The sequence below is a fragment of the Nerophis ophidion genome, linkage group LG14 (genome assembly GCF_033978795.1).
Source record: "Nerophis ophidion isolate RoL-2023_Sa linkage group LG14, RoL_Noph_v1.0, whole genome shotgun sequence".
NCBI lineage: Eukaryota > Metazoa > Chordata > Actinopteri > Syngnathiformes > Syngnathidae > Nerophis > Nerophis ophidion.
This window is the reverse complement of record NC_084624.1, coordinates 21,520,539-21,535,823: the sequence shown is the minus strand read 5'-3', so window position 1 is coordinate 21,535,823 and position 15,285 is coordinate 21,520,539. Positions and strand designations below refer to the sequence as shown.

At 40.3% G+C, this 15,285-nt stretch overlaps 1 protein-coding gene across 1 annotated transcript in view; it reads right to left on the bottom strand.

Moving 5' to 3' along the window:
• The window catches only part of LOC133568280 (ephrin type-B receptor 1-B), a 576,210-nt gene that overhangs the window by 78,146 nt on the left and 482,779 nt on the right, over positions 1-15,285 (bottom strand). Inside the window, 3 exon segments of the mRNA XM_061920097.1 lie at positions 1,529-1,744; positions 10,609-10,856; positions 12,764-12,952. Of these exon segments, the coding sequence (XP_061776081.1) occupies positions 1,529-1,744; positions 10,609-10,856; positions 12,764-12,952 (653 nt within the window).

Here is a 15,285-nt window from a genome sequence, read left to right as displayed (position 1 = left end):
AAACAACTACTGAACCTGGCTTGTCGCTTCAAAACACACAAACACATAAGGTAAATAACAAAACTCTAGTTATTGAACAAAGTTGTGAACATGAACACAAAACAAAAGGACTGAGAAATTCAAATAAAAGAGTAATAATATCAATTACAATAAAGTAAGTAGTGCAAATAAGGTGAAAACAATTACCGAACTTGGCTAGTCGCCTCACAACACACAAGAACTTAAGTAAAAAAGAAAACACTAGTTATTAAACAGTTGTAAAAATGAACACAAAACAAAAGAACTGAGAAATTCTTATCGTTACTTTAGTGCAATAAAATACTTTACAGTTTACAACCAAGACATTAAGTCGCACTGGAGACGCGTGTGTGTGCGTGTCCGAGTGAACCTCGGAGCGAATTATACTGATGTGTGCGCGCGAACGCACCAAGCGTCATGTTAATTGTATTTGTTCTATTTTATTTTGGGTTGAAGATGAATTTTTAAAGTGTTTTTAAATCTCGTTCGCGACCTATCACTAGGGATGAGGGTGGAGTAGTGAGGAGCGCTGCGCTGCGCTCACATTTTTTTTTAAATCGGAGTGATTCGCTTAATTTGGTGAAGTATCGATACCATCACGCCAGTATCGATACGATACCGATACTCACCAAGTGTCGATATTATCGATAATTGGTATCCATACACCCAGCCCTAGTTTCTGCCACTCTGCTGTCTGTCACTGCCAGAGGAGTTTCTCTGTCCTGAGCAAGAGTTTCGCTCTCCATACATCAAACAACTACTGATATTGTGGGTGCGTTGTCTTCCTGTGTTTTTGTTCAACTCTTGACACTTTTTGGGATTTTCAATAAATGTTTGTAAACTGTTACCACTGCGTGCCTTGCCATCCTTGATTTGAAGTGAGGTTTGCAAAGGTTACATTACCTTCACCCGAGGCGGGGTGTGACAATCATAAAACAAGCTTGTTTACAAAAAACCTTAAAGCAGACTAAATACTTCATGGATTTCCAAATAAATATGTACACACACACACACACACACACACACTTATATTCAAGCAAATGCAGGCATGCTGAGAGTCCTAATGACGTGTGCTGCATGTTCATGAGTGTGTGTTTTGAATTAGGACGAGGAGAGTCGGACGATGAACTAACGATGGCTGCTAATAATTACAAATCTGCCGTGTGGAGGAGCTAATGAGGAGCCAAAGCCTCCCATGATGCCGTAGTAATAATGAATGATGAGTGAAAGATAGTGAAGGAGGGAGGCAGGCAGGCGGAAGCGATGGGAGCTGTCAGTTGGAGAGGGCGCCGCGCCCTTTGGTTTCTGTGCACTCTGGGCATGTCAACCAGGGAGCAGCCTTCCCCGAGGAGCCTTGTCTCCGCAATAATGAAGATGTGACAGAACCAGAACTAGGGCCCATGACTGCAGAGCATTAGGGAGGGTTGTCTTGAAATAGAGTGATGCCTAACTGATTCATCTGACTGGTGATGTTAATATAAGAGAATTATAAGGATCATGGTGTACTTACCAAAGAGCTGGTGTAGCTGGGATCAGAGGTGTCCTCCTGAAGGTAGCGCGACAGCCCGAAATCTGACACTTTACACACCAGGTTGCTGTTCACCAGTATGTTGCGCGCGGCCAAGTCTCGGTGCACGTAGTTCATCTCGGAGAGATATTTCATGCCGGCGGAGATCCCGCGCATCATTCCCACCAACTGGATGACGGTGAACTGGCCATCGTTTTGCTGCAAGGAAAAATGCAACTCTCAGCTACTGAGTCATCATTTTTGTAGCTGAGGCAAGGAGCTATCACTTAAAATGGACACCATGCACCAAGTGTCAAAGGGTTAGGCTCTGCCAAGGCTAAACCATCCGTCTCCAGATTGGCACCAAACTCTACACCATTACAGAGAATAATTTATGTGAATGTCATGTTTACATCTGGGGTGCCCGTTACGTGGATGGCGACCTAACGGTGGATGGTGGAGGGTGTGTCAGTCCATCGCCAGCCAGGCATTGAAAAAATAGACCTAAAAATGACCGATCGTCAATCTTCACCAAGACGTCACTTGGGTCACTTAATTGACATTCCCGGCACCCGAGGGTCTTGTGAGATGACGCTGGCTGCTGCCAGATCATTTGTAAGAAAAAATGACCGACAGGAAGGCAAGAAACACTTTTTTATTTCAACAGACTCTCGCGCCGTACCTGCTGTCAAAACTCTAAAGACTGACTGCACAGTTCCTGTCTTCACAATAAAAGCCCTGCATATTCCTGCCTGAGCTAACAAAATAAGTGTCTCCGAAAGCTAGAAAGCTACGGATTTTGCCGCCAATGTATTTCTTGTGAAGTGTATGAAAAGGAGTATGGAAGCTGGACAAACAAAAATCACACTGCAAAAACTGAAATCTACGTCAAATTAAATATTTCAAATTAGGGTGATATTTGCTTATTTTCTGTCTGATAAGATCATTCTTCTTACTAAGCAGATTTTATGTTGGAGTGTTTTACTTGTTTTAAGGGTTTTAATCCTAAATTATCTCCATAAGATAATACAGCTTGTTGCTGAGATTTTATGACCTATATTGAGTAAAACATGCTTGAAACTAGAATATCAACTGTTGCAAAGCTGTGTAATCAACCATCATTCATCATACCATGAACTGATTAACGTGGACCCCGACTTAAACAAGTTGAAAAACGTATTCAGGTGTTACCATTTATGGTCAATTGTACGGAATATGTACTGTACTGTGCAATCTACTAATAAAAGTTTCAATCAATCAATCAATCAACGCTCACAAGTATAAAACTACTTTTTTAAAGTAATAATTTCTTACTTCAAGCATGAAAAAAAAAATGATGATGCCGAGCGCATATGGTTATGTCAAGATAATGGCACAAGCATTTACTTAATTTAAGAATACTTTGCTACGTATTAAGCAAACAGGTCTCTTTTTTTTCTACTAAAAAAAGTGCACTTGTTATCAGTGAGAATATACTTATTTTAAGGTATTTTTGGGTTCATTGAGGTTAGCAAATTTTACTTGTTTTGGAAAGTCTTGACACGCCAGATTTTCTTGTTCTAATTTTGCTTAGTTCACATAAAAAACCCCTCATGTTTAAATATTTTTTTCCTGTTTTGAACACTGACTTTTTGCAGTGCAAGCACTTTCAGGTGGTATTGGACAGAAAGGAGGACTTTTTTTCTCCTCCATTTGAAAATGTGGACGTTATCATCACTACTGTCTGATTCCAATCAATGCAAGTCATCAGAATCAGGTCATACACCAACTTATATTCTTGTCTTCATGAAAGAAAGGAATGCTAAACATGCTTGTATTATCATTGAACACCTTTAACTTGTTAACAAAAACCTGTCTTTCATAAATAAATAAATATAAATGATTTATATGAATTAGGTAGATGATAGATCCCCTCCACTTGGTCATTTTAAAAGTAGCATGCCTGCAGAAAAAGTGTGGGCACACCTGGCTTACAATGTACATAATTTTCAATCAAATGCATTTCCCATTCCTCATTGATAATCCTGTTGATTAACACTGGTCATGAAAACACGACTACTGTCATTTTCGGTCTTTAAGCTGCAATTTTTTTTCACACAATTTAAAACCTGCACTTTAATATCATGCTTTTATCAATCAATCAAACCTTATTAGTAAAGCCTCATACATCAAACTCAAGCTGACCCAAATTGCTGGACAATACAGCATGAAACAGGAGACACAGCATGCAACAGGAGCCCATAATAAATATAGTAAAGTAATAGATAATTAAATACAAATTAATACAAATGTCACCTTAATATTAAGTACCATATTCAGCTTCAAATAAAGAGGTCTTAACTTTAGTCTTAAACAAAGGTACATTTCCATAGTTCGGCTGGTAACGTGTTCCAAAATATTGGGACTAGCTACGGAGGAAGACCATGTTTTTAGTTGGACCTCGGTACCTTCAACTCAGACCACATTGGTACTTTATTGAGTTTTTCGGGTTCACAATTTTCACATACCACCAACAAATTTTGCCTCGCCATATCAGATCAATGAAATTGTCGAACGGGTCACAGTGGACCGAGGAAATTGTTCAAATCAAATCAAATGTACTCACAGAGTCATCATTTAGTGCGTTATGCACTCACCCAAGACATGGCAAGATACACAGGATTTAGACTCAAAGCGATCGACTCGACCGATTCAAAAGGCAAGCGGATGTCGCGGGGAATGGAAATGAGCAGACTCTTTTTCCTGAGGAAGCTCAGGTCCTTTAATGTGTGCAGCAAGCTGTTGGAGAACTTCAGTCTGTTGTGGCCAGCGCCTTGTACTTTGCAGTGGTTTGTTGGGGGAGCAGCACCAGCAAACGGGACTTAAACCGGATTGACAAACTGATCCGGAAAGCCAACCAAACTATTGGCACACAGTTGGAGGCGTTTGTGTCAGTGAGGGACAGGAGGACATTGGACAAACTGCTCGCCGTTATGGACAATCCTGCCCACCAGCTCCACCAGACAATTGAGGGACAGCAGAGCTCATGCTCCAACAGGCTATTTCAGCTTCGTTCCCACAGTGTTCGATTCAAGAACTCCTTCATTCCGCACTCCATCCAAATGTATACCGCATTTTTCGGACTATAAATCGCAGTTTTTTTCATAGTTTGGCCGGGGGTGCGACATACTGTATACTCCGGACCGACTTATGTGTGAAATTATTAACACATTACCGTAAAATATCAAATAATATTATTTATCTCATTCGCAGAAGAGACGAAGAAAATGTCATCAATCGTCACACACACGTCAACCAATAAGAATTTGGCGGGGGAGGGTCATGGCAGAAGTACATTGTGGGTCATGGAATGCTAACTACTATATGCTATATGCTGCTGCCATAGCTATTAAAATGGATAATTTCATCGTTGGCGGTAACTTATTAAAACTGAGAAGGGCTGAACAAAAATTGGACCGTAAAGGAAATCATGTACTGCAGATTACAAGCTGGACGTAGTGAAATATGCAGCAGAAAACGACAAGAGGAAGCAGCGCATACCTTTGGAGTTGGCAGAGTTGTTTAGAAGCGACATCGAGGAAGAAGATTTCATCGGATTTATCGATTAGGAGTGACAGATTGTTTGGTAAACGTATAGCATTTTCTATATGTTATAGTTATTTGAATGACTCTTACCATAATATGTTACGTTAACATACCAGGCACCTTCTCAGTTGGTTATTTATGCGTCATATAACGTACACTTATTCTGCCCGTTGTTCACTTATCTTTATTTATTTTAAATTGCTTTTCAAATCTCTATTCTTGGTGTTGGATTTTATCAAATAATATTCCCCCAAATATGTGATTTATACTCCAGTGCGAAGTATATATGTTTTTTTCCTTCTTTATTATGTATTTTCGCCAGGTGCGATTTATACAATTTATAATCCGAAAAATACGGTAATCACTCGCCATACAGCAATAGATGATATTTGTCTATTACCTGACCGCTTCTATGTTAGCTATATCTCTTTGTTTATAATATATTTTTTCTGCTGGATCAACTCTTTATTTTATGCTGCAGGTGTTACATATACTGTAATATTGTACATTGTAATTGGGATTTGTTATATATTGTATATATTATATAAAAATATAATACAATATACTAATACATAATATCAGTGTATATTATATACTTTTTTTGATTGATTGATTGATACTTTTATTAGTAGATTGTACAGTTCAGTACATATTCCGTACAATTGATCACTAAATGGTAACACCCGAATAAGTTTTTCAACTTGTTTAAGTCGGGGTCCACGTTAATCAATTCATGGTACAAATATATAATATGTAAATATTACATGTATGTTAAATTTGATATTGCTACTAAGGGAGATTTTTTGTCTACTTTATACATTTTGTTTTTGCCCTCTTTTTGTGCCCTTGTATGCATTATCCTTTTCATCGTTTGTAACCGAGCTACTGTGTGAACAATATTCCTTGTGGATCAATAAAGTATGTCTATGTCTAAATCCACCCGGGCCCCGTAAGGCCAGACCACCGCAAGCCAAAGAAGAAGGCAAAAGCCCATATGAAACCCTCCTTGAGACGAAAGTGGAAGCAAAAACAAGGCTCAGAAAACTTTAGACAACGCTACCCTGAGTCCTCTAAACTCGGATACCAAATAAGACGACCCAGTAGTCCCAGCGCGAGAGCAGGATGAAGGTAGCGTCTCTGGTAGGCTAATTTATTCCTTCTTACAGGCACTGTCTATTGAAAATGTTTTTAATGAACACAAGCGCCTTATGAACAAAATAAATATTGTCCTAAAATTAGGTTAAAGAGTCTTATACTCAGGTGTGCTTTATAGTCCAGAAATGACGGTACATTGAATGAGGTCATGATGTATACCAGGGTGCGGCAACCTTTACCACTCAAAGAGCCATTTTGGCCCGTTTTACAAATTAATGAAGACAAAGGGAGCCGCAATCATCCTCGCGAATATCTGCTGGTGGTCACCCATGTAACAGTAATAAGGGCGTGCCATTAAACCATTGCCTTTGACGCTTTCTACAACATGTACAGACAGCTTGTCAGTCCAGCAACATGTTGTATGTGGCTTCCGCAGATACACGTACACAACTGCAAGGCATACTGGGTGACACAAAGTACACTGAAGGTTGTGATATAAACAATTTTAACACTCTTACTAATATGCACCACACTGTGAACCCACACCAAACAAGAATGACAAACACATTTCTAGAGAACATCCGCACTGTAACACATTATAAACGCAACATAACAATTACCCAGAATGCTATGCATCCATGACTCTTTCAGGCTATATTATACACCCCGCTAGCACCAAAACCTGCTCCCATCCCCCCCACCCACCCTTCCGTGCGTCTGTTGAGGTGGGCGGGGGTGTATAATATAGTCAGGAAGAGACATGGATGCAAAGGATTCAGGGTATTTGTGGTGTTGCGTTTATGTTGTGTTACTGTGAGGATGTTCTCCCGAAATGTGTTTGTCATTCTTGTTTGGTGTGGTTTCACAGTGTGGTGCATATTAGTAAGAGTGTTAAAGTTATTTATATCACAACCTTCAGTGTACTCAATGTCACCCAGTATGCCTTGCACTTGTTTACGTATATCTGTGGAAGCCACGTACATGTTACTGGACAGGCAAGCTGTAGAAGGCGTCAATGGCAATGGCAATGGCAATGGCTTCATGGCACGCCCTTATTACTGTTATATGGGTGACCACCAGCAGATATTCGCGACAATGGTTGCGGCTCCCTTTGTCTTCTTTATTTTATGAAACGCGTCAAAATGTAGAGGGCGCTAAAAGTAAAGCCATCGCGGCATGCCCTCAATATTGTTGTCCAAGTGAAAATCGAAAAATATTAACCCCGGGTGATGTCCGGAAGAGGCTCCGCGAACCAAAATCTCCCCGTAACAATCTGGGGGTCGGCAATTGTGCAGCTGAGCCTCATCAGAGTGGCCAAAGAGCCGCATGCGGCTCCGGAGCCGCGGGTTGACGACCCCTGATGTATACTAACAATGTCCACTTTTTCATGTTTTTTTTTTTATTTTTTGCTACGAAAACCCCAGATTGGGTTTGAACCAATACTATAGATGTTTTATGTTGTTGTTTTTGTATGTCCAATTGAAATAAAAGCATCCCAGCGGGATTCCTAAATACACCCTCATTATTGCGGTAAACATTGGCAAGATAAAACAAACATAAATGTTTATTTACCACTTTGCCTTTTGATTTTTTCAAAGGAATGAATTATGTACTTGTTGTGGTCACACCAATTTCTTGTTTCCACTTCATTTGTTGTGTGTAAATCTGCATCCTTTCTGATTAACTAACAAGCCTACTCGTATTAATTAGGCAGAATGATGTTAGTGCATTGTGCTTTTCTCTTTTCAGCGTGCGGGCTCAGCGGCCCTGCCCTCCCCTCTGAGGAGCTTTGAACCGCCTCTCCCTTGGAACACAGGAACAAATACGAGGGGGAAGCAGATCGATGGAAACACAAGTCGGATGTGGCGGTTAGCAAAGCCAGCTTCAAAGAGGCCCTTTAAACCCGCCCCAGATCAAAGTGGACCCGAGCAGCGTTTCGTGAGATTGAAGGAGAGAAAAGGTGAGTAGAATGTTGATTACCTTTCTTTTCTAAAAGAAAGAGGGAGGAGTCCATTAATAGTTGCAGACCTTTTTAGTAAAACATTTAAAATGGCTGTTGTGGTAGACATACTTACTCATTTATAGATATCAGCTGATACTTACGTTACTGGTGAGTGATAGGAAGAAAAGCTCTTACTCACATGGGTCTAGACCAGGTATGTCCAAACTTTTACCATTAAGGGCCGCACACTGACAAATGAAAGCATGAAGGGGCCATTTTGATACTTTTCATTTTCAAAAACCAATACGATGTTTACATTTTTCCTAAAATCTCGGGTTCCCCTCAAGTTTGGTTCCAGGAACCTGGAATGGTTTCAGTCATAATTTTTTATTTATTTTTTTTTTTTTTATAAAAAAGTGATGTATTTACTTTTTTTATTTCAACGCTTGAATCTCTCGATCAACTTCAGATTTGCAGTATCCGTCAATATGAAATAATTTTTGTTTATGTTTTAAGCCCTTTTTTCAAAACCTTGTTTTTTAATGGCAAACACACAAAGTATGCTATATCCCCCCACATTTTTTTCAAAGTGAATTATTTTATAATAGATGATTTTAAGTCATTGGAGCCCTAAATAGGTCAACAATTCACAATACTGATTTTAATAATTTTTTGTAGCACTAAAAAAATCCCACTAAAATTCTTGGGGGTCTCAAATGGCCTCACTCAACACTTACGTCTGTAAATCAATTTCCAATCTATCCGTCCATTATAAGTTTTAGTGAAACTAAAAAAAAACCCACATTTGTTATATGCCCTTTTATGCCCTGACTGTGTTCAGCGAAAACACACAAAATATGCAATATTTTCTCCGCAAAAATATTGTACAGTGGAATTTTCGATGTGAAGTAATTGGAGCGTTGAATAGCAACATTGATTTTGATTCTTTTTTTTTTTTTTTTTTTTGAGCAATGACTGCTTTAAATAAAAAAATAGACTCAACAATGCAACATGTTCTCATTAAAGTTAATCTGTTTGCTCTTTTATCTTTTTTTCCTTCTTTAGTAGTATTTTTTTACAGCTGCGGGTCGCACTTTGGACACCTCTGGTCTAGACCTTTGAATATACAGTACAGTTAGACAATTTTTTTTTTTAAGAATAGCATCTCATGTTTGGGTTGATGCAGTGATTATCTGAACCATGCTTGAAAGCAGAAATTGATAGCGCTTTCCAGTGGTTTGTTTTGATTGGTTGTTTTGACTGCGATGAGGTGGCGACTTGTCCAGGGTGTACCCTGCCTTCCGCCCGATTGAAGCTGAGATAGGCGCCAGCACCCCCCGTGACCCCAAAAGGGAATAAGCGGTAGAAAATGGATGGATGGATGGTTGTTTTGTAGGTCCGCGTTTCTAAAAGGGCTTAAGTGATACTTTGTAGAAAGCATGGTGAAAACGTTCAATGCCTCAGAACCTACTTTGGATTTATGCAGGACCATGAATTACGTCCCTTGTCTTTATGCAAAACAACCATGACGCAAGATCCGGTTCGTTCAGACGGCAGCACAGAAGTCCTGAAGAACAGAAGTCCTGAAGAAAACAGAGAAAGTTGATCAAAGATCCCCCAAATCCACTTCCTGAGGCAGTGGGGGAACCGAGAGCTTAAACCAGCAGGAGATCACCCTTTCAACTGATAACGCCAGGGTCTGAGTGGAAAATAGAAGCGAATCTTGGAAGACAGATACAGTCCCAGAGAGATCTGCAACCGTAAGATTACCTCTCGTGGTCCCGCCCACCATACCATGGGAAAAGTAGTTGGACGCTGCTCACAAATTAAATAAAGCAAGGTATCCAGAGTTTGTCGAAGAGAGTGAAGAAAGCAGGTGGAGTGTGAAGATAGACCAAGTGGAGGAGGCAGTTTATGTCTATTCAAAGACCTGGTACCAGACTGAGTTAGGTCTGAGAAAAGTCTGACAGAGCAATCTATCGGCTCTGGCTTTGACTGAAATACATAGCTTGGGGAACGAGAAACACCTGTAGTGAGCCGCATGGGGTGTCAGCGAGACGGGCCTGAGCCCTGCCCCGCCACCAGGAGATGTTTCTCGGATAAACATCCATGACCAGTGGTCCTCAGTTAGAGACTCTGCAGCTCGACTCTTGGTATGTGATTGGGATAGGATTTGATCCAAGCAGATGGATGCTCCTGTCATGGACACTAATGGAGGTGCGACCAGCAGCAGAATTATCTTGCTGTATATTGAATAGAAGGAGGTGCATGGAAAATCCATTAAATTTTGCTACATAGTCTTTCCTGTTACAGTTCACTTGTGGCAGCAGTGACCTACTAGATCCATCAGATGGAGCTGAGGTGAAAAATGCTGCACTGGCGCATCAAACAACCTATTTATGTTTATTCTGACTTTAATGACAACATTTACAAAACAGGGCCACATTGAAAAGCAGCTTACCCTTAGGAACGAGTCGAGGGCACCGTTCTCCATGAACTCTGTGACGATCATGACAGGACGGCTTTTGGTAACCACTCCCTCCAGGCGGATGATGTTAGGGTGGTCAAACTGGCCCATGATGGATGCTTCGGACAGGAAGTCACGTCTCTGCTTTTCGACGTAGCCCGCCTTCAGTGTCTTGATGGCAACGAAGATTTCCCTTTTACTGGGCAGCTTCAGACGACCCTTGTATACCTCCCCAAATTCTCCTATAGTAAAAAAATACACTATAGGGTCAACATCAGACATTTTATTTGTATCCAAATACTTTGGGGACTAGATTTATATACTCAATAGATATGACATCTTTGTCTTTGATTTAACTTTTTTTTTCCCAAAAACGACCCTTGAAAAAGAGGGTCATCTTATATTTGATCAATATGGTATTGATGTATTTAAAGACCACATCTGTCTTCAACGTTCCCAAACATGTGACTCACTGAAAATCTTAAAAACATTCAAAGTAACCAAATTTTCCTTGGAGAACCCTTAGAACCCAAACAACTATCTGAATGACGAGAACCTTAATATCCTGCAGAGGGATGTCAAGAAAATCTTTTTTTTTTTTATCGTAATTAGCCTGCTCTCTATTGTCCTTTGGCGATATGGCCTTTTATTAATATCTCGATATTTTCATGCCATGGCACGATACACAATATATATCTCGATATTTTGCCTTAGCCTTGAATTAACACTTGATGCATATAATCACACCACTATGATGATTCTTTGTGTTTACATTAAAACATTCTTGTTCATACTGCATTTATATTTACTCATTTTAAACTTTCATGCAGAGAGGGAAATCATATCTAAGTCAATTTACCAAAACTGTATTTATTCAGCAGTGGCACAAACATTCAGGTCATTTCCAAAACAAAAAGTGCAAGATTGTCGGAGACATTTTAAAGCAAGCTATTAGTGCACTTGTGTGCATGATGTCACTGAGATGACATATCAAAACAACACTAAATTAAAGTGCACTTTTTGTACAGAACGCCACTACAATAGTTTAAAACAAATAAAGTGCACTTTTGTGCATGATGTCACACAAGATATTACTTTTTTTTTTTTTTATTGAAATTAGCTGCATAATAGGAAATCAAATAGTGTGTCCTTCGCTATGTGGTAGGTTACAGCGGATGTTATTTCCTTCTGTTTTTGACTATTTTTTTCAGATGGTGTTGATGTGGAATGGAAGACGCCAGGCTCAAATGGGACGGTGCTGGTTGCTTCGGCATTTTGTTTGGTGTGTCACCGGCCGGAGATGTTGACTTTTCAAATGATGCAACAAAATAGTAGTGCTGCTACTTTTTGTAGCAACTCTTTTGCCGCATACTTTACATATAATGGTTGTCTGTTCAACATCTTCCCGCTTGAAGCCTAACCACCGCCAGACAATGGACCTGTGCTTTTTTTCTTGGGAATTAATTATTCCTCCATTTGTTACCAGATTCACACCTTCTCTCTCGTATTACCACTCCCACCGCTGCGCTTGCACCACCTGCCACAGCTAACGTTACCCATTCTGCTACTTCTCTGCTCGGCAAGGGCGTATGAGGTTGCACGGGTGACAGTATGTGACGTATTTAAGAAGGTGCGCTTGTTTTATGTGACAGTGAGAAGGAGAGACAAGAAAGAGTGAGAAAAGCCTGTAGTGTAATGCCCGCAGCTGCATGAGAATATATACTCGAATACTCACAAAATGGTAATTTTCTACTAATTCCAGTCCCTAACTCATTAGTTGGCCAATTTTAGCTGCAATAAAAGCCTACTGTATAGTGTCAGCATTAACAAAAGCCTAGTTTGAAAAACACTAATTAGTTGAACAGTTCTAAAGAATAGTAGTATTATTGTATGATAAGTAGGGAAACCGTGATTGAAATGAACTATAATCAGCCCCAAAACTAAAAACGAGCCTGAAATGTGGGGCATGACTGGAGCTATTTCCAATATCATTCGGTCCCACGGTAGCTGGCCTATATTCAGCTGATGTCCATGGGTTCACCAAAACTGTCTGGCTTTGCAACCTTGACTTACTTTTGTTCTACTGCACAAATGCAAACAGGATATCACAACAATGTAATTCATGCAACTAAACATTAAGTGACCTTACCTGCGCCGATGACCTCCTCGATTTTAACCGTGGAGACATCAATCTCCTTGGCGAACTCGTGCACGGCTTCATTGGGGTCCTCATACGTAAAGGGGTCGATGTAGATCTTCATCCCCGGGGAGCCTGAGAAGTGGGTCGGGCAGCCCAGTGGGGAGGGGCAGTTAGACATGTCGGCTCGCAAAGAGAGTTCTAGAACAACCAAGAAGAAAAAGAAGAAACCGATCGCTTTTTTTTTTTTTTCATTTAGCTGATGTGTTAATGGCTGACTGGATGTAATTGACCTTCAGGTCGTAACTTCAATCACACTGCAAAACAGTAGTACTTCCCATCACTGCAAGCTTTTAGCAGTATTAATGGGGATCGCTAAAGTTGATATATGGTTCTCCTTTAGATAAAGGCAAGGATACCACTGGGTGGGAAATATTATTATACCACGCATAAGACGTACTGCACAGTCTATGGGAAGGGTCAAACATGCAGTTTAGTACTACCACATTCTCCCTGCCCCCACCACATCTTACCTCCTCAGAATGTTAAAGGGGAACATTATCACAATTTCAGAAGGGTTAAAACCAATAAAAAACAGTTCCCAGTGGCTTATTTTATTTTTCGAAGTTTTTTTCAAAATTTTACCCATCATGGAATATCCCGAAAAAAGGCTTTTGATTTTAGCTATCTGTGAAGCCACCGTCCATTTTCCTGTGACGTCATCCAGTGCACCAATACAAACAACATGGCGGATATCGCAGCAAGATATAGCGACATTAGCTCGGATTCAGTATCGGATTTCAGCGGTTTAAGCGAATCAACACATTACGCATGTATTGAAACGGATGGTTGGAGGCAGATAGCGAAAACGAAATTGAAGAAGAAACTGAAGCTATTGAGCGGATAGCTATTGACGCTATTCGACGATCGTCTTCTAACCAATGATTGAGTGTCGCAGGATATCCATACATCTCTGTGCCATGTCTGCCTTAGCATCGCCGGTAAAATGTGCAGACCAAACGATCGGGACTTTCGCATCTTGTGACACTGGAGCAACTTAAATCCGTCGAAAGGTAAGTGTTTGTTTGGCATTAAATGTGGGTGTACATTAAATTTGTGGCATTAAATTTGTATGTACAAATGTACATACAGCTAGCCTAAATAGCATGTTAGCATAGATTAGCATGCCCTGCTAATCGATGCACACTCCACGTAAGTCAACTTGAATCCGTCCCTGATCGTGTTGTTACACCCTCCGACAACACACCGACGAGGCATGATGTCTCCAAGGTACGGAAAACAGTCGAAAAAACGGAAAATAACACAGCTGATTTGATTTGGTGTTTGTAATGTGTTTGAGAAAATGGACGATTGACTACCTAGGTGACGTCACGTTGTGACGTCATCGCTCCGAGTGCGAATAATAAAAGGCGCTTAATTCGCCAAAATTCACCCGTTTAGAGTTCGGCAATCGGTTGAAAAAATATATGGTCTTTTTTCTGCAACATCAAGGTATATATTGACGCTTACATAGGTCTGGTGATAATGTTCCCCTTTAATAATCAAATGTATATACTTCTTATGCTTTCTGAGCTCAATGTGTTCATTGCTCGCTGTACATATCCTACAAAGTCAGACCTACACTGTTACAATGTCCATTTCTCAGATGATATGCAAACGTAATTGTTGATGACTGAAGTGCTGATAGCAATCAAACCTAACCCCCTCCACATCCCACACCCCGGATTGTAAATAATGTAAATAATTCAATGTATATAATCTGATGATTAACTTGTGTGGTGACTGTATTATGCTGATAGTATATATTTGTGGGCTTCACGGTGGAAGAAGGGTTAGTGCGTCTTCCTCACAATACGAAGGTCCTGAGTAGTCAGGGTTCAATCCTGGGCTCGGGATCTTTTTGTGTGGAGTTTGAATGTTCTCCCCGTGAATGCGTGGGTTCCCTCCAGGTACTCCGGCTTCCTTCCACTTCCAAAGACATGCACCTGGGGATAGGTTGATTGACAACACTAAATTTGGCCCTAGTGTGTGATTGTGAGTGTGAATGTTGTCTGTCTATCTGTGTTGGCCCTGTGATGAGGTGGCGACTTGTCCAGGGTGTAGACCGCCTTCCGCCCGATTGTAGCTGAGATAAGCACCAGCGCCCCCCGCCAGCCCAAAGGGAATAAGCGGTAGAAAATGGATGGATGGATGGTACCATGAATTGATTAACGTGGTCAATTGTATGGAATATGTACTGTACTGTGCAATCTACTAATAAAAGTTTCAATCAATCCAAAAAAAAAAAACTGTATATGAGAATGGTCAATCAGACACACTGCACAATAAATGGGAAGGGTCCCACAGGCAGTTTAGGTCCCATTAATTGGAGACTTTTGAGTTGGCAAGGGCATAGACAGCTATGCCCTTGTACCTGTGTTGGGAAAATTATCTTTAAAAAGTAATTAGTTATAGTTCAAAAAAATTATTTGAATTCATATCAGAATTACCCAATTAGCTGAGAAAGTATTTGG